The sequence below is a fragment of the Caenorhabditis remanei genome, chromosome V (genome assembly GCF_010183535.1).
Source record: "Caenorhabditis remanei strain PX506 chromosome V, whole genome shotgun sequence".
NCBI classification, from domain to species: Eukaryota; Metazoa; Nematoda; class Chromadorea; order Rhabditida; family Rhabditidae; genus Caenorhabditis; species Caenorhabditis remanei.
Window position 1 is genome coordinate 10,474,516 of NC_071332.1, and position 22,146 is coordinate 10,496,661.

General features: G+C 35.6%; 10 protein-coding genes across 10 annotated transcripts; 3 read left to right on the forward strand and 7 right to left on the reverse strand.

Annotated features, from left to right (window-relative positions):
* Positions 1–5,720: 5,720 nt before the first annotated feature.
* On the forward strand, positions 5,721–6,564 carry GCK72_018809 (uncharacterized protein; the record flags this gene model as incomplete). The annotated part of the gene is made up of 5 exons (XM_053732752.1): positions 5,721–5,750; positions 5,829–5,966; positions 6,013–6,201; positions 6,254–6,388; positions 6,433–6,564. The coding sequence occupies 5 exons, from the start codon at positions 5,721–5,723 to the stop codon at positions 6,562–6,564; spliced, it is 624 nt and encodes a 207-aa protein (XP_053581665.1).
* Positions 6,565–6,864: 300 nt separating this feature from the next.
* GCK72_018810 (uncharacterized protein) lies at positions 6,865–7,609 on the reverse strand (the record flags this gene model as incomplete). Its single annotated transcript, XM_003110368.2, has 3 exons — positions 6,865–7,037; positions 7,104–7,228; positions 7,425–7,609. 3 exons carry the CDS (start codon positions 7,607–7,609, stop codon positions 6,865–6,867), a joined length of 483 nt encoding a protein of 160 aa, XP_003110416.1.
* Positions 7,610–8,637: 1,028 nt separating this feature from the next.
* GCK72_018811 (uncharacterized protein) lies at positions 8,638–9,608 on the reverse strand (the record flags this gene model as incomplete). The annotated part of the gene is made up of 6 exons (XM_003110442.2): positions 8,638–8,769; positions 8,814–8,891; positions 8,939–9,026; positions 9,075–9,147; positions 9,195–9,399; positions 9,486–9,608. 6 exons carry the CDS (start codon positions 9,606–9,608, stop codon positions 8,638–8,640), a joined length of 699 nt encoding a protein of 232 aa, XP_003110490.2.
* Positions 9,609–10,556: 948 nt separating this feature from the next.
* On the reverse strand, positions 10,557–11,343 carry GCK72_018812 (uncharacterized protein; the record flags this gene model as incomplete). Its single annotated transcript, XM_053732753.1, has 5 exons — positions 10,557–10,664; positions 10,738–10,792; positions 10,857–10,929; positions 10,975–11,179; positions 11,224–11,343. 5 exons carry the CDS (start codon positions 11,341–11,343, stop codon positions 10,557–10,559), a joined length of 561 nt encoding a protein of 186 aa, XP_053581666.1.
* A 274-nt stretch (positions 11,344–11,617) lies between these two features.
* Positions 11,618–12,651, reverse strand: GCK72_018813 (uncharacterized protein; the record flags this gene model as incomplete). Its single annotated transcript, XM_003110328.2, has 5 exons — positions 11,618–11,827; positions 11,986–12,073; positions 12,119–12,191; positions 12,256–12,466; positions 12,511–12,651. The coding sequence occupies 5 exons, from the start codon at positions 12,649–12,651 to the stop codon at positions 11,618–11,620; spliced, it is 723 nt and encodes a 240-aa protein (XP_003110376.2).
* Positions 12,652–12,900: 249 nt separating this feature from the next.
* GCK72_018814 (uncharacterized protein) lies at positions 12,901–14,009 on the reverse strand (the record flags this gene model as incomplete). The annotated part of the gene is made up of 4 exons (XM_003110499.2): positions 12,901–13,025; positions 13,071–13,178; positions 13,585–13,789; positions 13,836–14,009. The coding sequence occupies 4 exons, from the start codon at positions 14,007–14,009 to the stop codon at positions 12,901–12,903; spliced, it is 612 nt and encodes a 203-aa protein (XP_003110547.1).
* Positions 14,010–14,320: 311 nt separating this feature from the next.
* GCK72_018815 (uncharacterized protein) lies at positions 14,321–14,682 on the reverse strand (the record flags this gene model as incomplete). The annotated part of the gene is made up of 2 exons (XM_003110228.1): positions 14,321–14,513; positions 14,624–14,682. The coding sequence occupies 2 exons, from the start codon at positions 14,680–14,682 to the stop codon at positions 14,321–14,323; spliced, it is 252 nt and encodes an 83-aa protein (XP_003110276.1).
* A 535-nt stretch (positions 14,683–15,217) lies between these two features.
* On the reverse strand, positions 15,218–18,698 carry GCK72_018816 (uncharacterized protein; the record flags this gene model as incomplete). Its single annotated transcript, XM_003110561.2, has 3 exons — positions 15,218–15,351; positions 15,768–16,050; positions 18,585–18,698. The coding sequence occupies 3 exons, from the start codon at positions 18,696–18,698 to the stop codon at positions 15,218–15,220; spliced, it is 531 nt and encodes a 176-aa protein (XP_003110609.2).
* On the forward strand, positions 17,657–19,250 carry GCK72_018817 (uncharacterized protein; the record flags this gene model as incomplete). The annotated part of the gene is made up of 5 exons (XM_053732754.1): positions 17,657–17,892; positions 18,079–18,163; positions 18,361–18,472; positions 18,517–18,711; positions 18,985–19,250. The coding sequence occupies 5 exons, from the start codon at positions 17,657–17,659 to the stop codon at positions 19,248–19,250; spliced, it is 894 nt and encodes a 297-aa protein (XP_053581667.1).
* A 415-nt stretch (positions 19,251–19,665) lies between these two features.
* Positions 19,666–20,106, forward strand: GCK72_018818 (uncharacterized protein; the record flags this gene model as incomplete). Its single annotated transcript, XM_003110411.2, has 2 exons — positions 19,666–19,732; positions 19,781–20,106. 2 exons carry the CDS (start codon positions 19,666–19,668, stop codon positions 20,104–20,106), a joined length of 393 nt encoding a protein of 130 aa, XP_003110459.2.
* Positions 20,107–22,146: the final 2,040 nt, after the last annotated feature.

Consider the following 22,146-nt stretch of genomic DNA (forward strand, 5'->3'; position numbering starts at 1 on the left):
AGTGTTTATCAAAATTAATATCCAACAGCCCGCATGTCAATCTGGAGTGAGTCTTAGGCAGTTTAATGACAAAATCTTAATATACTTAACGAAAATTGTTTGAAAACCTTCAATCAATCCACAATCATCGAAAATCAAATCAATGAGAAAACTTCTGGAAACAAAAAACAAATGGTCACCTTTAATTTAATTTATTGTGACTAAAAGGAAACCAAAAAGATACAAAAGACTAGAAACAATCCCTCACGAGACAGCTGGTGACAAAACAACTGTTTTCAATCTCTTTCTTAATACCGAAAATCAAGATTCCGACTTCTGGAAACTCGAATAGTATGTTGCCAAATTGATGAAATTTTCTCCTACTGGCGGAATGATAAACTATTCGAAAAACGCACTGATAAGACGAAATCACTACAATCTAGCACTTTCACTTATAAAGAAAAACGAAAGAAGTAAGGGGGAGTGTCATAAAAAATTAGGACAAGGATGGTGGGTTGGAGCAGAAAATAAGTGAGAAAGGGAGAGCACCTGGATCAAAAGGTGGGCCCAGATTTACGAAATATTTCGTGAAGGAGCCGACAAGTGGATGATAAAGTTGAGAAGAATCACGTAGTAATGCGAAATGATGACAAAAACGAACACGGGGCCTCTTGTTGAGATATGAATGAACGAAAGGCACAAAAAATTGAGACTCTTTTCGAAAGAAAATGATAGACATACACATACAAACACCCCTTCTCATGCTTTTGTTTGCTCTGCTCAGGGATGAAAAATTGATGGAAAAATGAGGAATGATGAGACAGATAGGAAGGTATGATGTGTTTAAAGTGGACGGCGAGCAGTGGAACAAGCCACGGAGTGCGTTTTTTGATGCACTTGATCTAAGGATTGAAGTTGCGGTACATTGAGGTCAAAGGGATATTCGAAAAAATAGAGATTGAAAGGGAAAAGTACAAAAACGAACAGGAGGAAAAGAAAAAAAGGATTCGTATATGAGTGAGAAGAACGTGGAACACAGAAAGACTATCTACCTGTTGGAAAACGTGGATGAATGAGTTCACGTCAAAATTGAAATGTTTACTCTCAAAACGTTTCTTCTTAAAATTTGAGCTCTTTTGTTTTTCGAATCGGGTTCCGATTTCGAAGTAGTTCAAAATTGCTTCTAGAACACCCTAGATGAGAAAATCTCAAAATTAAAATCAAGAACATCAAAATTCAACTCCATTAAAAACCAATGAAATAGACGGTCACAGTTTTCAAGTATCTTCTCATTTTACATATAGACATCATATGTTTCCATAAACTGGAAGTTAAGAAGAATGAGCCGCTTAGGTGCCCGGAAAACGTAAGACTGACTTACAAGCATGTTTCTTTCTGTGATGAAACACTCAATTTCAGAACCAGGAAAGCAAATCCCTGACTATTATTGATATGGACTGAAAATTAGAAAACGAGAATGAAGTTTATTCGTTCCGAGTTTAGTGTAGTTTGAGAGTAGAAGTAGTAATTACAACTTCAAAGTTCTACTAAAATTGGAAAACATTCTCCGAATAACATACTTTTTCTACTCAACGCCCCCAACTTTTTCCCAAGAAGTTCAGATCTATTTTCAGATGTTATCTCACTCCCTCTCCCACTTCACCACTTTGTGTTTTCAATTTCCGTGGTCCTTTTTCAAGTAATTTCATTTGGATTCAAAATGGTGTGGCAAGAGAATGACGTTGTTTCAGGAAAAAGTCAATTAACGGCGGACAGAGAACATGAAAAGATACAGAGTATATTCATGTTCCTCCGATAAAAATTGAGACACCGGAAGACCTTCTGACAGACATTTATTAAGTTCCGCTCTGAGCACATCCAAAGGACATTTCATGTTCATTATTTTCTTTTAATAAACATCAAGTGATATTTTCCCAAAGTTTAATTTATTAAAATCAGAAATTGAAGTCGAAAGTTTCTTTTATGTAATAGTTTAATCCACTTTCAACTGATAACCTCTATCACAATTTTAAACCATTTGCATCAATCTTTAAATTTCAGAAAAAGAGTGATACAACCTTTTCAATCAGGTTTCAAACAACTCTGAAGATTTATTTAAAGGAAAAAGTTTAACAAGAGATTAGTCTCATATTTACTCTCCGACTTTTCCTCTTGTCCACTTTGCCTTTTTCGGTCGCATGTGTCAGCAACTTTTCATGTCGTTTTCATTTTTCAAAAATTGATAAAAGTTGATAAGATTACGGTTTTGTCATGATCACAAGCCAGGATTAAAGCTACAGAAGAAGATGATGTGGTGAGGTGAAGGAAAATAGGTGAATTGAGAAGGGAAGAGCGGAAAAATTATTTATGAGTGAACCCGTGAACTGGGAGCAGCAGGTGGACTGAAAGAAGAAGAAAAAATAGAAAATAACTGAAAACGTGTTCAAAAAACAGGAGAACATTGAAAAAGAATCTGCAAAATAGTCGGAGAAATTGGAAAAGTATAGCATGCGTACAATTATGTGTGGGACAATGAGCAAATATAAAATCGCATTATATTTTTGAGAAAATAAGTGAAACTCAACCATCATTGTAATGTTTCGATTGAAGCGATTCAATTCATTTTTTATCACGAAAGAAGCTTCAAAAATCTAAAATCGAGCGGGGTATCATTATGTCCTAGAAAAGATTTGAAAATGTTCGATTAAAAGAAATTAGTGAGATGAGAAAACTATCTAAACAAACAAAAAGTGTCTAGACTTTCGTCGTTCTCACAACTCGAATTTCGAAATGTTTCATTGGGTCGGGGGAGGAAAAAGGAGAAGGAAGTGATGTATTTCTCTTTTCTTTTCTTCCGGAGAGAAGCTGATGTTGCTCCAAGTGCTCATGCACCGAGTACATTCGAGAACGTGATGGCTACTTTAGTGTCACTGACTAGTAGTCGTCGAAAAGCATTAAGTGAAAAAAGGAAAAAAAGAGAGCAAAGTATGAACAACATCGTGTTTCTCTATTCTGGGAAGGTTTGGTGTTTGAGCAAGTGGTCTCAATGAGCTGAGAATTCAAGATGAGAGGGAGGGGAAGCAGGAATGGATTCCTTTTTCAAAAAAGGGTTTCTGATGATTTTTGTCGTTTGAAAAAAAAAATAAAAAGAAATGATTGGTTTCTTTGTGAAATTGTAATTGAAAATGCGAAATATTCACAAATTGGTTTTCCCCACAAAATGTTGTTCACATAACTTGGGAGGAAAACGGATATTAAAAGTTTGCAAGAATTAAATAAATGTATGAAGGTTTTCCAGAACAGGCATAGGAAATTACAGTGAAGAGAAAAAATAGAGTTCTTCATAATCAAAATTCTTTGTTTCATTAAACTAGGTGAGAGAATCCATAGATAATAAAAACAAAACATGTTTTACAAAACAAATTGAAAATTTCAAAAAATGCACGCTATTTTATTGCAGATAATATCGTGAAATAAGTACCCAAAAAATGATGCATACACTATCTTCTGGAAATGTTATTGCATCAACCCATTTTTTGAAAGTTTCTTGAAAAGTTCAAAACTGACAGGTAAAATGGTAAACACATAAATCCAGTTTATAAATTGGATATTTTGATGAAGTTCGGATTGTAAAGGTTCTGTTAATTTCAAAACAAAGGAGTCAACATCGAAATAACTTTGGAAGACGGTAAGTACCGCATTTCTTGGTACACCTTATTTTCTCCTTTAAACTGTCGTTGGATCCACATGAAATCATGGTTTCTTCAGCATTAACCGAATCAAGCATCTTCTGTGATTATCGGAAACTTTTCGATGAAGGTTTTTAATGAAGTCCGTGGTGTGCTCAGCTAACCTCACTGATCTTGTCAAGCTTGATCGTTTTCTTGAATTCCTACTTGTAACGCGTTCTTCGTTATTTTCTCAATCGTAATAAATTGAACAAATCCTCATTTATCCACCACTTGGACTCGGCAAATACAAAAGTATCTTTTTTGTTTCTGGAAAATCTCTGTACCCATTCACAATGTACCGTTCAAAGTTCTGGCACACTTCGATCATCAAGTTCCTCTGATTTCCTGATTTCAGTGTGAAAAACATAATCAAGTGTGTCAGAATAAAGTCATCCGTCGGCTCTAACTACTCATTTTGACTCATATTCTTCACTCCTCTGAACTTTTCTTCTAGTAATCGTCTAATCCAAATATCAGCCCGTCTGCTTATTCAGATCGAACAGAATTAATTGTTATTTTCAGTCAGATGCGGAAAATTATTTCAATCTAGACCTTTTAATCGCACGTTTCGATTCGAAAAATTCAGTAGGCAGACGGAAGAAAACCTATAAGGATCTTCGTGCTAGGTTAGACTCTAAATTCTTCAGTTATTATTTATTTTTCAAATTTTGGGAATTCAGAATAGACCTGAAAGAAGCGTTTACCAAATTTAACCAGACTTGCAACGGGTCGGGCCGGGCCGGAATTAAAATTTCTCCGGCCCGGCCCGGCCCGGAAGTTCAGTACTGAAAAAAAATTCAAAATTTTTTTTTATTTCCCGATTTTTTTGAAAAATATTTCTTAAGAATAATTTTTGTAGGTTTCGAAAGTTGTTGAAAAATATATTTGAGGCAAAATATAAAAAATATGATTTTCAGAAAATAAATTTTTGGACAAAAAATTATAGTGAAAAAAGTTCAAAAATTCAAATCCGGGCCGACCGGGCCGGACCGGGCCAAACCTTTCTCGGCCCGGCCCGGAATTTTGCAAGTCTGAATTTAACTGACAATAAACCGACCTTTCAAGAGAAATTTTCTGCAAGAAAATAGGTTGGAATATATTTGATTTACATCAGTTTTTAGCCAACATAATAGGAAAGAGCACCGTCTGAAAAACTGTCGGCCATAAGTCATTTCTTTTTGCATACACTCATAAAACAGCTGATTCTGAGAATGTTGGAAATTAGTAATGACAAAACGTTGTGAATGTGGAAAACATAGAACGCCTCGTGTCCAACTTCCCAGAATTTAATTTGACGAACTCGGGAATCTCAACTTGTAAATATCAAGAATTTCAATCATAAGCTATTCCTCAAGTCTCTGATCAGTTCTTGTTTAAAAATAGTCCCTATATTTCTTCGTTCACGAGCAATGATCATAAAATTGATTTATTAAGGGTATCAGAGGGAATTTGAAATTTTCATTCATTCATTTTTCTTATTATTTATCTTCATCTGATGTCTTCAAAACTACACGTTATGATTCATTTTTCTGAGTGATACTATAAGATATTGTCTCTCTCTCTCTCCCTTGAGAGTATTTTGTTTGTCTGATATCCGTCTAGACGATGACTTTCAGATATGTTCACTTTCAAGTTTGGAACTACTCTTCTCTACAGTATCCCATCAATGATACTGTATCTCATGACGTTCATAATGGTCAAAAAGTTCGCTAAAGATTTTTCTAGTACTTTCCTGAAAGTATACATGTTATTTTTTGTATTTGTAAGTTATAAAATGTTACCATTGTTGGCATCCGTAACTTTCAGAACAATATAACGTTTTTCAACTCCTTCATCACTGTCAGAATACCTCAGAATACATGCAAAGACTGCATTATGTCATTCCTGTTCAAAGGACACACAGCTCAGAATCCGTCTTGGTTTCCATTGAATTTCTTTTATTTCATCCATTTCAGTATGGCATATGTTCAGTTTTTCATGATATTCTTAACCTCAATGAACAGATTTACAATGATTTTTTGGAGTTCGACTTATGAAAAGGTAATACAAAGAGCATTGACACTATTGCTTTTTCACTTGAATCAAACTCATTCATTCCTCAATTCTTATAATATTCAGGCATGGAATCGAGTTTTCAAGTATATCGTCGTCTTTGTCATCATATTACCTATTCCCTTCACATGGACTATTCTCGTCAGTTCAACTTATTACATCCACACGGAATCACTCGACTGCTATACGATTTCCACAAGTGTTGTAAGTCTTTGGTGTCAAAAAATTAAAATTCGTATATTCTCTTCAGAATCGTGAATTCCTCTACAACCAACTGTTACCATATTTTGCTATTGTCACTATCACTACAGCCATTATCAATATTGCATCGTTCTATCGTTTATCTTGCATGACCTACAAGATATCAGTAGCTGAAAGAAATTTACTTTTTGTCAGTGGATCTCTATTTTTGGTTCAGTTGGTAGCTGATGTGAATACGGTAAGTAAAGTACATATAATGAACTTCTCTATCTCTACTTTTATTCTTCCAGACTATCAATCGTCTTGTTGTCAATGACAACAATAAGAACAGTTTATGGTCACAAATTGCAGTTACTCTCCTTCCGTATGTCAGTGATGGATTGACCCTCATTCATCCATGGTTGTTCTTGGCTTTCAGTACTAAAGTATACTTCTTTAATTATATATGTATTTATTTTAACTATTTCAGGCTCGACGATGTTTCATGCTGATGTACTTTCCGAAACATGCCAAGATAGGAAATGCAACGACCAATAACTCAACTCATTTCGTTTCAATAACACGAAGAAGTCAGGCTCAATTCAATACAAGCAAGCTTTGAGAAAAACATCAGTTGTCGCAATACTTAATTTATATTTAAATCTTTAGTCTTTGATCTGTCTTTGAAAACATTTTTAATCTGAAACCTAGACCTTATGGCGCTGAATTCGGAACTCTCTCCGGTCTCTCGTGTCAATGAATAATTCAGCTCAAAATAATTCTGCGACTTGATCGTAATGGTTCTCATTCATCTCTTACCTTCTTGAATCATTCGAAAAACCAGAAAAATTAAAATATATTTATTGATATTTGTGAAGGAGTTCTGCCCGAAATCTACCCCAATTGTATGTACATCGAAACTTTAGAATCTTGCATGTCTGTCGAGAATAACAACTCGAGGAATCATGTAGAATACAATGAGAAATATGATCGGGGCTGCAATAAAAACACACAAAAAGAGTCCGGCAAGAAAGTTCTTACGTGATACGGGAGCTTTTGTAGGGAGAGTTGAAGTGGATGATATGCTTCCTTGCTCTGGAATTATTCGAGTTTCTACGATTTCCTACATCATCTCTTAATTTCAAATTTCATATAACTCACTTGATCTTGATGAATAACTTGGCGGTGGACTGTGTCTTTTCGCGTAATTTGTGTGAAATGGAGGAGCATTTCTATTGAAAAACATTGTCATATCTGGGTCGTGAATAGCTGGATTCAGGGAAGTACTGAAAGATGAATCACTTTTGAAAAAAAAACAGATTCAATTTGGAATGATGTTTGCATCAGATCAACAAATAACTAATAACTTATTGTTTTTGTAGGTGTGCTCTTTTGAGCAAGCAAAAACAGAGAAGCCAATCAAATGACTTCAAAAAGTGAACAGTCTATGTCTCAAAATTTTATACTTTTCATAAAACTCACTTATACATTTCTGGAATTTCATTTTCCAAATCGATTGATGTGTATCTTGGTAGTGGTGCTTTTGATGTTGATCTGACCGATTGTGGTGGCTGTGGAGGGCCCGTTGATCCATTGGTCGATGATTCTTGACTCATCGGATCGGGTCGAGGTGGAAACTTAATGTTTACGAAAGTAGGACGAACCATTGAGTTATTGTTGGGAAAAAGTAGAGAAAATGTGATGAATCGGGCGACGAACGGTGGGAAACATACGAAGAAAAATGAATAGAGAATCAAGAAAAAGAGAAAGAAGACGGCAAGAGAACGGGGTGATAAAAATGGGAATGACAGGGCTTGGATGTGTTTATAGTGTCCATTCTTTCTCTCTCGCTTCTATTTTCTGTCGCTTCAAAATCATTCAGAGAGAATTTGAAAAGATTGAATAGGAAGGCAGAGTGCAAAAAGTGTATTGGTACTTCGCGATGAGAAAAAGAAGAAGCTCCAAATAAAATTTGAAGAAGAACGATAATGTTACAAAAAACATTTTCCAATCGTTGATGTACCGTAATCTACGGTTCTACAGTTTCTTTCAAAAGGATCTTCATTAACCTATGTATTTGAGAAGAGAAATTACAAAACACCAGTCATAAAACGGGCGAAACTAAAACTAATCCATCGAGTCTCCTTTTTCATCAAACGTTTTTTTCATTTTCAATTTGAAGACTCACTTCGAAAAATGCTGTGTCCTTCCTCTCCTAAATCCTCCCAACTCCAAAACGGAAAATAGCATGGGAATAGGGTAGAAGGAGAGAAAGAAGAGGCGGCTGATCAAACCGAAATCCCTCTATGAATATTGTTCATCAACTGTCTCTATTGTTGACGTTTTGTGTGATGACACTGTTGCGTGTGCAATAATATATAGAGAAACTTTGAATTGAAAGAGAGGAATATAGGGGTAATACTTGTGACCATAGGAAGTACGAGATAAAAATAAAAGTGAAACAAGAATACATAACTGAAAAGTATGCGAAGAGATCTAGTTCTTGACCTATTTTGGGAAATGTAAATATGGTCGAAACGGGAAGAATCGGATGATGACGTTACTCTAATAGTTCGTTTCATTTGAGACAGAAATTGGACAGATTAATGTTCTCTGAACCATTTATTCCTTTACAATTATAAAATAATTATAATTTAAAATTAATCGATTACAATACCCAACAGCAAAAATTGTATTATTCTGGCAGATTTTCAAAATCCTCGATCCCTTTGTAATTAAGACGAAGAGCCGTTGTTCCATCATCCAAATGAAGAACTTGATTTCCTTTTGAATTGACTATGGCTGAGAATGGCATCTCTTTCAGACACTGAAAACAGTTTGTCCCTATCAAATAATCCGAAACAAAGTCACCTTGAATCCAGCTTTCTCAAGAACAATCTGGTTGGCAAGGGAAGTTGTCTCCGAAATGACACCACCTATGTTGTATTTCTAGAAAAGAAATTAGAGATCAAGGCTAACTAGTGGAAGAACATTACCTTCAGATTTGTTTTCGTCATGTTTGTGTACACCATTTTAGTCGCGATTCCTCTACGAGTGAATTCTGGAGCAACACTTCCGAGTTCTCTGAAATTATTTAGTCTTGATTGATAGAGATGTGTGGTTTGAAATCACCTATGAATCACAGAGTGGACTCCAGGCGGGGCGATTTTCCAGAAGTTTGAGTGTGCATTGTTCAAGAATTGAACTAAAAATCAATATATAATTGTGATTCAGAAACTAGTAAATCCTTACGGAACAATTTCAAATTCTCCGGAACTCCCGCCTCATTGAAATCCGCATTTTCAACGGGATCGCTTCGATTCCAAACAGAAGCGAGAAGACAGGCGGCAAGATTTCCGTTTTCTTGGACGACTACAGTAGAGAATGGATAGTTGAGACATCGGTCAACGGTAGTTGTGAACGAGTTTATTGTCATTTCAGGAGAGAGTTTGAGGGCCTAAAATAGAAGATATCAGATAATCTATAATAGCAGAGAAGAGAGATCAAGTAATTCTGAAACTAAGAGTTTCATATCATACTTACTCTTGCACATGGTTCCTCTTTAGCAAAGTGATCATCCAAATACTTGATTATTTTCTCTTTATCTTTAGGTTGTGCAACTCGGAATAAAATATTTGATTTCCGTAACACTTTCGACAACTGCATTCTGAGAACAATGTAAAATTAGAATGGAATTTGATATTAGCAAGACACGCTTCTTAGAACCGCGCTCTACCGAAACCGAAGAAAATTGTGTGCGAAATCGAGAGACTCAGAGAAAATAAGGCATTTTGGTGGAGCGCAGTTGTAAGAACTGTGCAGAGCTAATATTTCTATATCTATTTTCCAGAAAAATGGAGTGAAGGCAGAATAAAATGAAAAGAAAGTTCACAAGTGTTATTCAGAGGGAAACAAATAAATGTGGAACTGTGATGAACCAGAAAAAAGTTAACAACGTCATGTTGTTTACTTACCGAAACTTGTAGATCAAAAATTGAACTAACGCTAGGGAGGAACTCAAAATACGTCTAAATTCAGGAGAAAATTATGGAAAAAAAACTTTTAAAAAATAATGGAAAGTTTGCAAAATGAATCAAAATCTGTCAATAGTTTAATTTTGCAAATGATATTTCCTGATTGACAACTGATAGCAAATGATTCGTTGAAACATGTGATACAATTGTATTGTTGTTTATGTTCAATGCTTTCATGAAAACTTTTGTGTTCTATTATTTGCGAACAAACAATTCATTCAGTTCTAGAAACAACTTTTTCTAATATTCAGGTAAATTTTCGTATTCTTCGATTCCTCTGAAATTCAAGCGAAGAGATGTTGTCCCATCGTCCAAATTCAGAATTTGTTTTCCGCTTGAGTCGATTATTGTAGAATATGGGAACTCTTTCAAACACTGAAACACGTTGAGTCCCAGACTACCTATGCAAACGCGCTCTGAAACAGACATGGTCCGCAATACGTGACGGTGAACATTAGAATCTATTTTCCCACAGAAAATTTTAGGATACGTGAAAATATTTCATTTTCCACGTAGTTTCTCGTTAGAGCGTGTTCGCATAGGTAGCCTGGGACTCAACGTGCTGAAATACAGAATTGATTCACAATTCACACTCGAATAATAGATGTACTCTGAATCCAGCATTCTCAAGAACAATCTGGTTGGCTAGAGATGAAGTCTCCGAGATAACCCCACCAATGTTATATTTCTGGAAATAATTATATTTCAGGTAGATACGGTGAGCCTACTTTTCATTTCGATTTGGTCATGTTTGTGTATACCATTCTGGTTGCAATTCCTCTCCTTGTGAATTCTGGAGCAACGCTGCCAATTTCTCTGAAATATTCAAATAGAAATTGAGTTGTGAGTCTCGGAAAATAGAATTTATAATAGATCAAACCTGTGGATGACAGAGTTAATATGCGGTGGAGCAACTTTCCAAAATTTAGCATGAGCATTATTCAGAAATTGAACTGAAATAACATTTCATTGTATCATTTACATCATTTGTCTCTCACTAAACAATCGAATGTTCTCCGGAACCCCCGCTGCATCAAAATCAGCTTTCTCAATCGGATCATTTCTACTCCATACAGAAGCGAGAAGACATCCAATTATATCTCCGTTTTCCTGGAGGACTACAGTAGAAAACGGAAAGTTGAGACATCGTGTTGCTGTAGTTGAGAATATGCCACGTGATGTTTCAGGTGTCAGTTTAAGAGCCTAGAAAGTTATTCAAAAATGTCTCGTGAAGAGAAAATACTCACTCTTGCACACGGCTCCTCTTTGGCAAAGTGATTATCTAAGAATCTGATTATTTTCTCTTTGTCTTTTGGTTGTGCAACTCGGAATAGAATTTGAGATTTTGGAAGCACTTTGGATAGCATTATCTGCAAAACTTATGTTTACAGCAAGAAATATGAAATATATCAATCAAATTTTAATACAAAAATCAATTAAAAAACACAACCAGAGGTTGACTGTTCACACTCAAACTGAGCAGACCCGTCTGATGAATGTTGTTATCTAATGTATTGATAAGAATGTTGTTGTTATTCTGGTCTTTTTTGCAATTAACACGTATTTGTGCTTTGGAACTTTTTTAACGAATCATCCGTTGAGAACAATCAATCTAAATTTTATTCTGAATCTTTCAAAAAGTCATTCAGGCAAGTTCTCAAATCCTCCAATTTCTTTGAAATTCAGTTTCATGTGAGTTGTTCCATCGTCCAATTGAAGAACACAATTTCCTTTTGAATCCACGACATTCGCATATGACTTCTCCAGAAGACATCTGAATCCATGTTTCTCTTCAAGACGTTGATTAGCCAATGACGTCGCTTCAGAGATGATTCCTCCGATGTTGTGTTTCTGAAAATGAAAACAAAACGCTAGGTCCCACCGAGATTTGAACTCGGGTCGCAGGATTCAGAGTCCTGAGTGCTAACCGCTACACCATGGAACCGACGGGATAGCATTGTAACGAAGAAAATGATGAATTATAGTTCATCTAATCGTTGAGCACTAACCTTTATTAATGTTTTGTTCAACTGTTCAGCCACCAAACGAGACGAAATCCCTTTTCTCATGTAAGGTGTTCCGACACTGACTATCTCTCTAGAAGGAATTCTACTAATTATTTCGACATGTTACGAGGCAAACCGATGAAGAACAGCTTGAACATTCGGAGGTGCGAGGTCCCAAAAGTTCGAATGCATACTGTTGAGAAGATTCACTGAAAACGTGTTTCATATTCTGATAGAAATCAGCGAATCGTGTTTGTATAAGATGATTCCTACCGAATAACTGTGCATTTTCTGGGAAGTTTTTGAATGCGTAATCAGCGTCTTCGTTCGTATCCGTACGTTTCCAAACCGAAGATAACACACACGCAGCGACTCTATCTCCGTCTTCAGAATCTGTTACAATTGATGAGAATGGCAACTGAAGGCATCGATCTATGGTTCCAGAAAACATGACTTCCAACACACTAAACGGCATTTTCAAAGCCTATCGAAATATTGTTTGATGAATTAATTTCAGCTTCAGCTAACCCGATTGCATGGCTCATCTTTGGCAAAATATTGAAATAGAAATTCCAAGAGCTTCTGACTATCTTCTTTCACAGCAGTACGATAGACAAGATTCTTTCCAAAGCTAGATGCTTGGGCCAGTCTTGTCAGCGAGATTTTCATTATCTTTTTGAAAATGGCCTTGAAGTCAAGATGGAAACCAAAAATGCGGAACTTTATTCAGTTCACGCAAGATCTGAATGAAAAAATTCTTTGCATATTATCTGATACTCAAAAATATAAATCATACAATAAATTACAATACTTACTACATAAAATCACTCATTTTGGGAACCAGAAACCAGCAAATAACAGAAAAATGAATAAATAAAGGGCAAAAAGGGTGAAAAACACGTAATTGATAAACTAGGTTTAGACCATCGTTCGAACTTCAAAGAATCGCTTCAAGTAGAAAATCTGTCCAACGGTCATTCCAACAAGAACAAAGGCTTCGAAAGCTGCCCACATCACAACACGCGAGTTGGTGTTTTCGTTGACTGGAAAAATATGATATTATCAAGGTTTTTGTAAAAATAACTTACTGTTTCTGTGAACTCTTTCTCTGACCTCCATGTATTCTTGCTCGTGTTTAACCGACATCAGAGCGGATGACAATTCACGGACCATTTCTTCGAGTTTAGCATTGTCAGCTGAAAAATAGAGAGGGCTTTCAATTGTTAACTGATTTTTTCAGCATTAATATTGGGAGATCAAACGTTTTTTCACAATTTGTCTCAATAAAGAATCATTAGCAAAATAAATTACCTGTGAAAATACATTCGCACAGTACACTAAGCTATCGAAGCTTAATGGAAACTGAACAACAACCGCATTACATTAGTGTTATCAATTTTTTTTTAAAGTTTGAGAATGAAAAACAGTGAGCTCAATTTACAAAAAATGTCCATTGTTAGAGCGATGCACAGTTTTTTGTAAAATTCCGGCGTATCTTTACGTTTTACCATTTTTCAAAAATGCGGTCGATTCCTAGGAACTTTTCAGAAACAGAACACATCAGAACAAGATGGCCTAAATTTATTAAAACGAAAGTCTCACCAGCATCTTGGTTAGCAGCAGCTCCTGGAGCTTGTTGATGTGGTTCAGTGATCTCAACAGTGAACATAACGGCTTTTGGAGTCATCGTGCTCATTTTGTTTCCAAAACAATAAGTGTAAACACCGTCCATATGAGCCGCGAATGTAAACTTTCCAGATGATTCGCGTTCTCCCTTGTAAATCTCTTTGTTATCCGGACCGGTAATCTGTAGAATATATTGTAGAATACACATTCTATTCAACATCGAATACCTTGACATCAATATCGAGGAAACCTCCTTCAGCTACTTCGAACATTAATCCCATTTTTGTTCCGGACGTCAACCGATCGAAGAAACATTGCTCCTCATTAGCATCAACATGAATAAAATAGGAGGCGGCGGGTGTGATGAACAACACTGCCAGAATCCACGTCAGCGAATTCATTCTGCTAGTTTTTACCTGAAATATGTATTTTTTAATAGATGAATGATTTAGAAAAGTTGAAAAAAAAACCGTTTTAAAAAAGAAAAAAAGGAATTCACTGCGACACGTCACAAAAATAGAAGATTGCAGGAGCGCTAAACAGCACGCGCAACGGAATAACGGAGTGTCGTTGCTGATGAATATTTGTGAGTTTCGAGACTTTTGGGTTGCTTTTCGCTGTAATTAATTTATTTTCATTGAAAATTAGTAAAACAAATAACGAAAATTTTATTTACATTTATATGTACAAAATCAGAAATATAACATAAACCTCAGTGCCTTGATAATCGTGTAACTGACAGAATAGCAAATATGAATCCGACTAGAAGTACAGTGAGAATTAGAAGTACGAAAATAATTTTAACAGATTTGTGAATTCCATTCTGCTCTTGAGGACAATCAGGATTGTAGCCCGTCTCGATGCTGTAGACTGCTGGGATTATTCCATGTGGAGGGACAGTTATGCTGGAATAGTTTCGAGTGAACTAAATTATATAATTTTTTTTTAACGATCGTTGTATTTTCAAATCTCTTTCTATTTTCCAAAATGTGGCTCACGGCTTTGTGAAAATTACCTTGAAGTTCTTCTGGAACTATTATAGAATCTGTCGAGGTCCTCTTTCGAATTGTGCATTTTGCAGGATGTCTTTTGATTCGGTACGGGCCAAAACTGTAACATTCCGAAGATTATTGAAAACTGTTATTGGAACGAAGACCCATAATTCAGAGTTAATTCATATAAATAATACTTGAGAATCGTAAACTGTCAATGAAATCTTAAAACATAAGTGGCTAAAATTGTTTGACTTGGAAAAAAACTTTGAGGAAACAATGGAAAAGTGATGCAAGAGTTATAGACACCTACACAATTAAGCTTTTTAGTCTTCTCTTTTATATCGATGGTCGCTTAGATAACTCTAACCTCGTGAATTTGAAAGAGCCGAAAATTGAAATTAGAAAACAAATTTGTTTGCATGTGTCACATGTGCCATAATAACCTTGGAATAACATATTTTTATCATAAAAGTTGCTTTTTTTGGACATTATGTTTACACACCTTGACGTTTTTGACCTATAATATAAAGACCAAACACTTCTAATTCAAAATTCTTCATTTTTTCGAAACAACTATTATGATTATTTTGATTCTGTTGCAATACTAATACCAATCAAACAAGAGAAACGGTCATCAGAACCGCTAATATTAGAATAACAATTGCTAGAATTATGATAAAAGCGAGTCCGAATAATTTATTAAGTTGTTGACGCAGATGATGTCTGTGAGGTGGAGCCGGTCGGCGAGCTGAAAAAGTGAAATGGTGATAAACTCTTGGTTGAAGTAGGTTTTCGTGTTTCACGGATGACTTTAAAACATAAGTTTAACTTCCAGCTAATATTATTATTTTTCTAACTATTGCTCTGGCGAACCATCAGAACAAGCTGGTTCAGAAAGTGGTGATGACGAAACTTTCAGAACTATCATTAAATCATTCTCAATTTTCCTCTAGCGGTTTGTTTAATTCACATAGAAATCAAGTTCACAATCTGACAAGATTAAAAAATTGCAATTCAAAAATCAATCTGCTACTCGATTTTTCTGCAGGAGCGCCCATTTCGATATTTGAAATGACCTACTGATAAAGGAGGCACCTCGTTAAACATTGAAATCCTATTACACTTTTTCTTCTCCCATTGTTGAATTCATGACACAAAACTCACTTCTTTGCATTCGAATTGCGTAAGATTGTCGAGGAAGTACGGTGAAAACACGTTGTGGTGGAAGACGTGGAAGTGAAGAAGATGGATTTTGCTGCTCTTGCATACAAGGTCTCGCTGGAAATTCTCTTGGACAATATGCTGGTAATTCATCTGTATAGATCTCGCTGTTTGTTGTGTAACTCGGTGGAAAATCATAGTAACTTGGAGGAGCTTCTGGCAGAGTTCTTCTGGGAGATGTGATCGGCTTTGGGGTTTCGATGTCAAGAGATGTGGAGGGATTCATCTGTAAATTTTTTAAATTCGAATAAGATGACAATGATAAATATGGGATTCGAGATTGAGGGTTTCAATAAAAATCATTGATTACAAAAAGAAATGGAAGAAAATGAAGAGCACAAAGGAAAAATGTTACTCTCAGGAAACATCAGCATAAATAGAACAAATGAAGTGAAGATAGCATAATGTCACTCAGAACGGTGAATCACTTCTTAGACAGAAGATAGTTCACCCACACAACGACAATGCTGTTTCACTTGATGAATATCTGGAAAGAAGTCTAGAAATTATCCTAGATATTTCCCATAGCTGATAACTGGAAACTGAAAAGAAAAACACTGATTTTCGAAAGTATGATTCGTCAGAAAATCCTTACAAAGAATCGAGAAAGTATCGAGTGGGAGTTTGCACTTGAACATTTCATTAACTCTCCTAAAAACGTTTGACTAGAAACAGTCTCAAAATTAATAGATAAGAGTTTCGAGCCTTCACACCCTCTTTTTCTCTGCATTTCCCTTCAGAGTGACCCTAATCAAACTCTTTTTTTCTTGATAATCTATGGAGAAAGTGTCACATGCACGTTCGAATCGACCGGTTCAATTGACAAGGAAATATTATTATCAGGAAAATTTGAAACATGTGGTTGATAGGGAAACTGAAGAGAGAGAGAAGAATATGAAAGAGAAGGAGTAGGTGGAAGGAGATTAAAATGGGAGAGTTAATGATTCTCAGTTAACCAAATGATGTACTGATAACAAGAAAATGAAATTCCGTAAGGGATCAGAAAAAGGAATTACTGGAAAATTAAATGAATATAGTGATAGTGGAGAAGAACTTTGGAAAATCAATTGGGAAATTCAAAAACAAAAACACTTCGAAATTACTCGGGAAATATCATCATAGGACAATGAAAATTAGATGTTCAAAACATGTGAACTTCGTATTTTTCTTCGATAAGAAGTACTTTCATACCATTTCTTACCATGTTCATTCCTATTGAAAGCTACTGAAATAGAGGTTATTCAGGTGATCAAGTATAAGGATTTCAATTTCAAAACCTGCTGAGGAAAGTTCGGGAGCTTACAGTTCTTTTGCTAACAGAGAAAGAAAATTATATGTAAAAATCGCTTTACAAAGTTTCAGATCAAAAGATCGGAAGATAAGCCGATGGCACTTTGATCACTATCAATGAATTAGTGATAACAACAAAAATCGCTCATTTTCTTGATTCACTTCGAAATGAGGGTTGCTCTCGCAGCTTTCATTTTATTTTCAACATGTTCCTATGGTTAGTTCTTTTCGTTCGAAGACAAATAGGCTAAAGTCTTTAAAAATACTTTTGGGCGCACAAAATAGCGGGTAAGACTGTGTACAACGTATGTAGGAAGTCAGAGCTTCAGTAATTGGAAATTATAAACCTTTGAGTTTTGAGTTTAACCAAATTTCAGTCTAACAGCTCCCGACAACTAGACAACAATTATCACTACTTCACCTACATACCTTCTTATATAATTTCAGGCATTTCTCAAACCATATCTTTTGAAAGAGAATATCAGTGCGTATTGAACAACTTGTGGTTAGATGTATATCTTCTGATTGATGATTCTACTAAAATGGGATCTGCGGGTTTATTTGAAGTTGGTTCAAATGTCAATTCAGTATTTGGTTATTCTCAAATAAGAGTTGGAAGTGATTATCCTGATAAAAAAGGTGTTCGAGTATCAGTTGTCACGTACAATTCAATCGCTACAATTCGTTCTAATCTTAGTGATTTCAAGTCTGCTGATGAGTTGACAAGTATGATCTACTCATTGAAACCAGGTGATTCATATAATTCTAATCTTCAAGCGTGAGTTTCTCCAAATGTTTCCTTTCTACTCTCTACACCTACAGTTCTTTAAAACTTCTGAAAACAATGATGGGATACAACGATCAAAATGGCCCAAAAAATAATACAAAATCTGTTGTTATTATTTAGTGGAGACTATTAGTGAGCTATCAGAAACGTCAAAAAGTCGAACTTAATTGATTTCAGCGATAGCGATGAGCCCTCAATTTCTCAACTGGGAGATGATTTAAAAGCGAATGGAGTGAAAATTGTGACAGTGGCTGACATTACGGTAGACAGCTAAGATCGGAAAGAAATTTTTTCAATGTACAATAACTTATTACCCTTACAATTCTTATTAACTTGAATTTCCAATACGAATCTGATCAATTATAGAGAAAAGAAAAAAATTATACAGAAAAGATGCGTTTCATACTGAAACCAAAAATTACTCGTGTTACAATTAATGAAATCTTGACTACATTTCAGAGAAATAACCGGCAGCAAATTTCCAAACTAAAATCACTTGCTAGTAAAGGTGATGGATTTAATATCAACGACGATTATGTTTCAGAAGAAATCCAACATGCAATGTGCCGAGGTTCCGATTAATTTCAAATTTCGAAATATTAGTTTCAATTGCAGCTGATTGCTTCTGTCCCCGTATGTACCATCAATTTATGGCAAATCAAAACGGAACAGTTCATGCTTACGGAACATGCGTCAGTTACAGTATCGAGAACATCAGCTGGAGAAATGCAAAATTCTTCTGCCAAAACTTGCATAAGCAAGGACATTTGGTAACGGAATACAGTATTGAGAAGCATATTTTCAATCGAAGTGAGTTCTGTTTTTCTCAGCGACACCCAACTTCCGATCCCCAGAGTAAAGTTTACATTGAGTTTATTATTTTTTTTTGTTAGATAGAAAGTATGGAATAACACGAGGGACTGTCTAGAATATGACGTCCTTAGGTTTGAATTTTTGAGTATTGAGAAGCAGCGGAAGTTATCTATATAAACTTGAAGAGGAGAGGGTTGTGAACTAATTATTTGTTATAATTCAGGGTTCTGAGATATTCAAAACTTCTAAGAGTGCCATCTGAAATTCCAGATCTCTTCTCATCACTCGCATCTCAAGCTGATCCGCTCAAATATCATATCGGCCTACATTTCGTAAACAATGGATATTTCTGGGAACAATCGGATGGTTTCCCTTTAACTCCACTAACGACTCCACTATTTCCTATTGCCTCGAAACCAGCTTTCACTCAACAATGTATTTCCAACTTGGAGAATATCAGCACAAACGCTGTGACGTGGCACAATGAGAATTGCTTCAACGATTTGAAGCCTTTGATGTGCGAAGTTCCAACGTGATACTGAAAACTATTGTCCATAAAACAATGTTTCTGTGATAATTAAGTTTTCGATTTGAACTAGACTTTATTAGATTCATTTCCGTTCGGTGAAGTCTCTATTCAAAATATAACATCTGGAAATGAAAACCAAGCTGAAAACGTTTGTTGATATTCTTTTGTGATTCTAAACACTTGATTTTTCGAGCCGGAAACATGAATGCATACTTTTCGCGAAGCATTTTCAAATGTTATTTGGTTTTGATATTGTCAGTTCAACAGTTCAAACACTTTTGTTCAATCGACCAAATCTCATTTTGCGAACAACGATCACAAAGCATCTATTGTCATAATGAATTCAAACAGTAAATTTGAATATTCATTGGAAAAATATCAATATAAGCGGACGGATAACCGTCATTTCATCACAAATCAACATGAATTTCATTCTCAACATCCTCCTCCTCTCCGGATTCATCGCACTTTGCCAAGCAGCTTGTAATGGTCAGTTTGTGAAATAATGATAGAGTTAAGATGGATTTCTTGTTTCAGTCTGCAACTGCAATGCTCCTCCAACAATTTTCGACGAGGCACAGTTCAATGCTGTAGTTAAAAATTCCGGAAATCCCGAAATCAGAACATTCATTGAGGCAACTAGTCATAAAATCACTGACTGTGTCGTCACGTTGGATTGCGATTTCGGTGACAGTTATGAGGAGAATCGTATCGTTTACCTGACTGCGGATGGAGGAGAATCGTACTCCTTGAATCTCAATGATATGGTGTGCGTCGATGGATCCAAGTGGACTGCCGACGGAAAAGAAGTTACCGCTATTGGATGCTACGGAAAACAATCCCCTGATTTCGGTGAATATTGAAATATTTGAGCTGTGTTTTGATTAAAAACTTCGTTGAGTTCAGTAATAAATAATCTTCACAAATGCTCTTGTTTTATCTTATATTTCAAAACAGCATTCACATATCGATCCATCAATTGAATCAATCCAAGGCATGGCTCCATTCCTCTCACACGGCAAATCGCCAAGATTTTCTAAAACGTACGATGTAACACAGGTAAAGCGCTGTAGGCGAGTGGTAGGCGAGCGGTAGCTGAAGGCCCGCTGACAGGCGAATGGTATTCGAATGGTAGGCGAGCACCGCAAGTAGGTGAATGGTAAGTGAGCGACAGATTGGTGTTTTTGGGTGAAAGCGGTGGTAGCTGAAAGGTAGGCGAGCGATAGTCGAAGAGCGGCGATAGACCAACCGCAGCTAAGTGATAGTTTAATACCGCGGAAAAGTGAATGATAGCTGAGTGATATTCGAATACCGCTATAAGTGAATGATTGCTGAATGATATTTTCTCTTACATAGAAGAAAAAATATTGGTTCAACGTATTTAAGTTGACAGTTTGTAACTGGAATGAGATAATCAAGCCCGAAAACCGCCTTTGACCTAATTGCTGCAAATTTTCACGTCTTAATTGTCACTATTTCCTGACCATGTCCTTCTTCTCTTGAACCCTCTAACACATTTTCCATATTCTCTGAAACTCCAAAGCGAGTTTTCAGATAATTTTTGTTGCTCATTATGAAACAAACTTGGTCTTCCAGTTTCTTTCTCGTGATAATCAGGAAGTTTTCAGTTAACTCATTCTGTGAAGATACCGTAACCCAAACTTTTTTGGAGAAAACTTCCAACGTTTCGAGAATAATTCATTCTATCCCGAAATCAATAAAAGAGTTTTTCAAACCGACTAAGAGAACTCGTTCATACTTTAGAATTCTGTAATTCTTCTTTATACGTTATGGAACTGAACGGACAGCAGACGTTGCGAAGGTTAAGCTACGAGAGGGTTCAGGTGAGAATGAAACTTGGCAAAATGCATGTCGTTATTCTATTTTTCATAAATATCATCTCAAATTGTCATTTACGTTCAATTATTTATCCATTTTTATCTTTCTGAGTTTTTAACGCGTCAAAACTCAATTATAGAGAAATAAGGCAACCACGCTCCATTGACACGCATTAGAGAGAAGAGACGCAGACACTGCGGTTGCGTTGGAGTTTTGAAAATTAATTTTTCTCGTTTTCTCGCTTATTTCTTCTGTTTTTCACCGAAATCTTTCAATATTTTGTGCTTTTCCGAGTAAGTAAACTACGGCAGAACTGATTATCTAAAATTCTTCGCGAAATAATGCGCAACAAACTATTAAATACCTTCGCAAAGCAAAAATTGAGAAAATGTAAAACTGGGAACTGTGCGCTTCTACTAATCTGGTTATTTTTAGTTCTAATCGGAAGCTTAATCATTTTTCAGGTGGATCGGTAAGTGTGGTAAGTTAGTTTTCGAAGAATTAACAACAACCAGAGACGAGCGATTGACAAAACCGCATAGCGCATTATTTTCAGTGTTAATTTCTGACTACTAACGATAACCTTTCATGATTTTCAACAATTTTTAATCATTCCTGAAAGAATCATCTGAAAATGACATGTTTGGTAGGAAATTCCTTCTAATTTCGTCCGAAACTAACTTATTGCTCGAAATCCGCTTTTTTTTTTGAAAAAAAATGAAACAGGTCTAAAAATGCGTTAAATGTTTCGGTTTGAGAGAAATTAGCTACACTTCAAATCAATTTCTCATTTTTAACTGGAAAAAACTTGGAATGCGTTTAATTGTATCAGTTTTCGCATGAAAATTTCAAACATTTGTCTCAAAATTCTCAGTTTGGGTCGAAAATTGACAATTCAGCGAAGATTATAATTTTAAAGTCAAAAAAGAGTTTTAGGTGCTCATTTTTCACTGAAACCTTGTTAATTCTGCCGTAGTTCGCTTTCAGGAAAAGCCTAAATCATTAAAGAAATACTTTGATCACTAAAACATCTCCTTTTTTGTACTAATAGAACTATTTGCCGG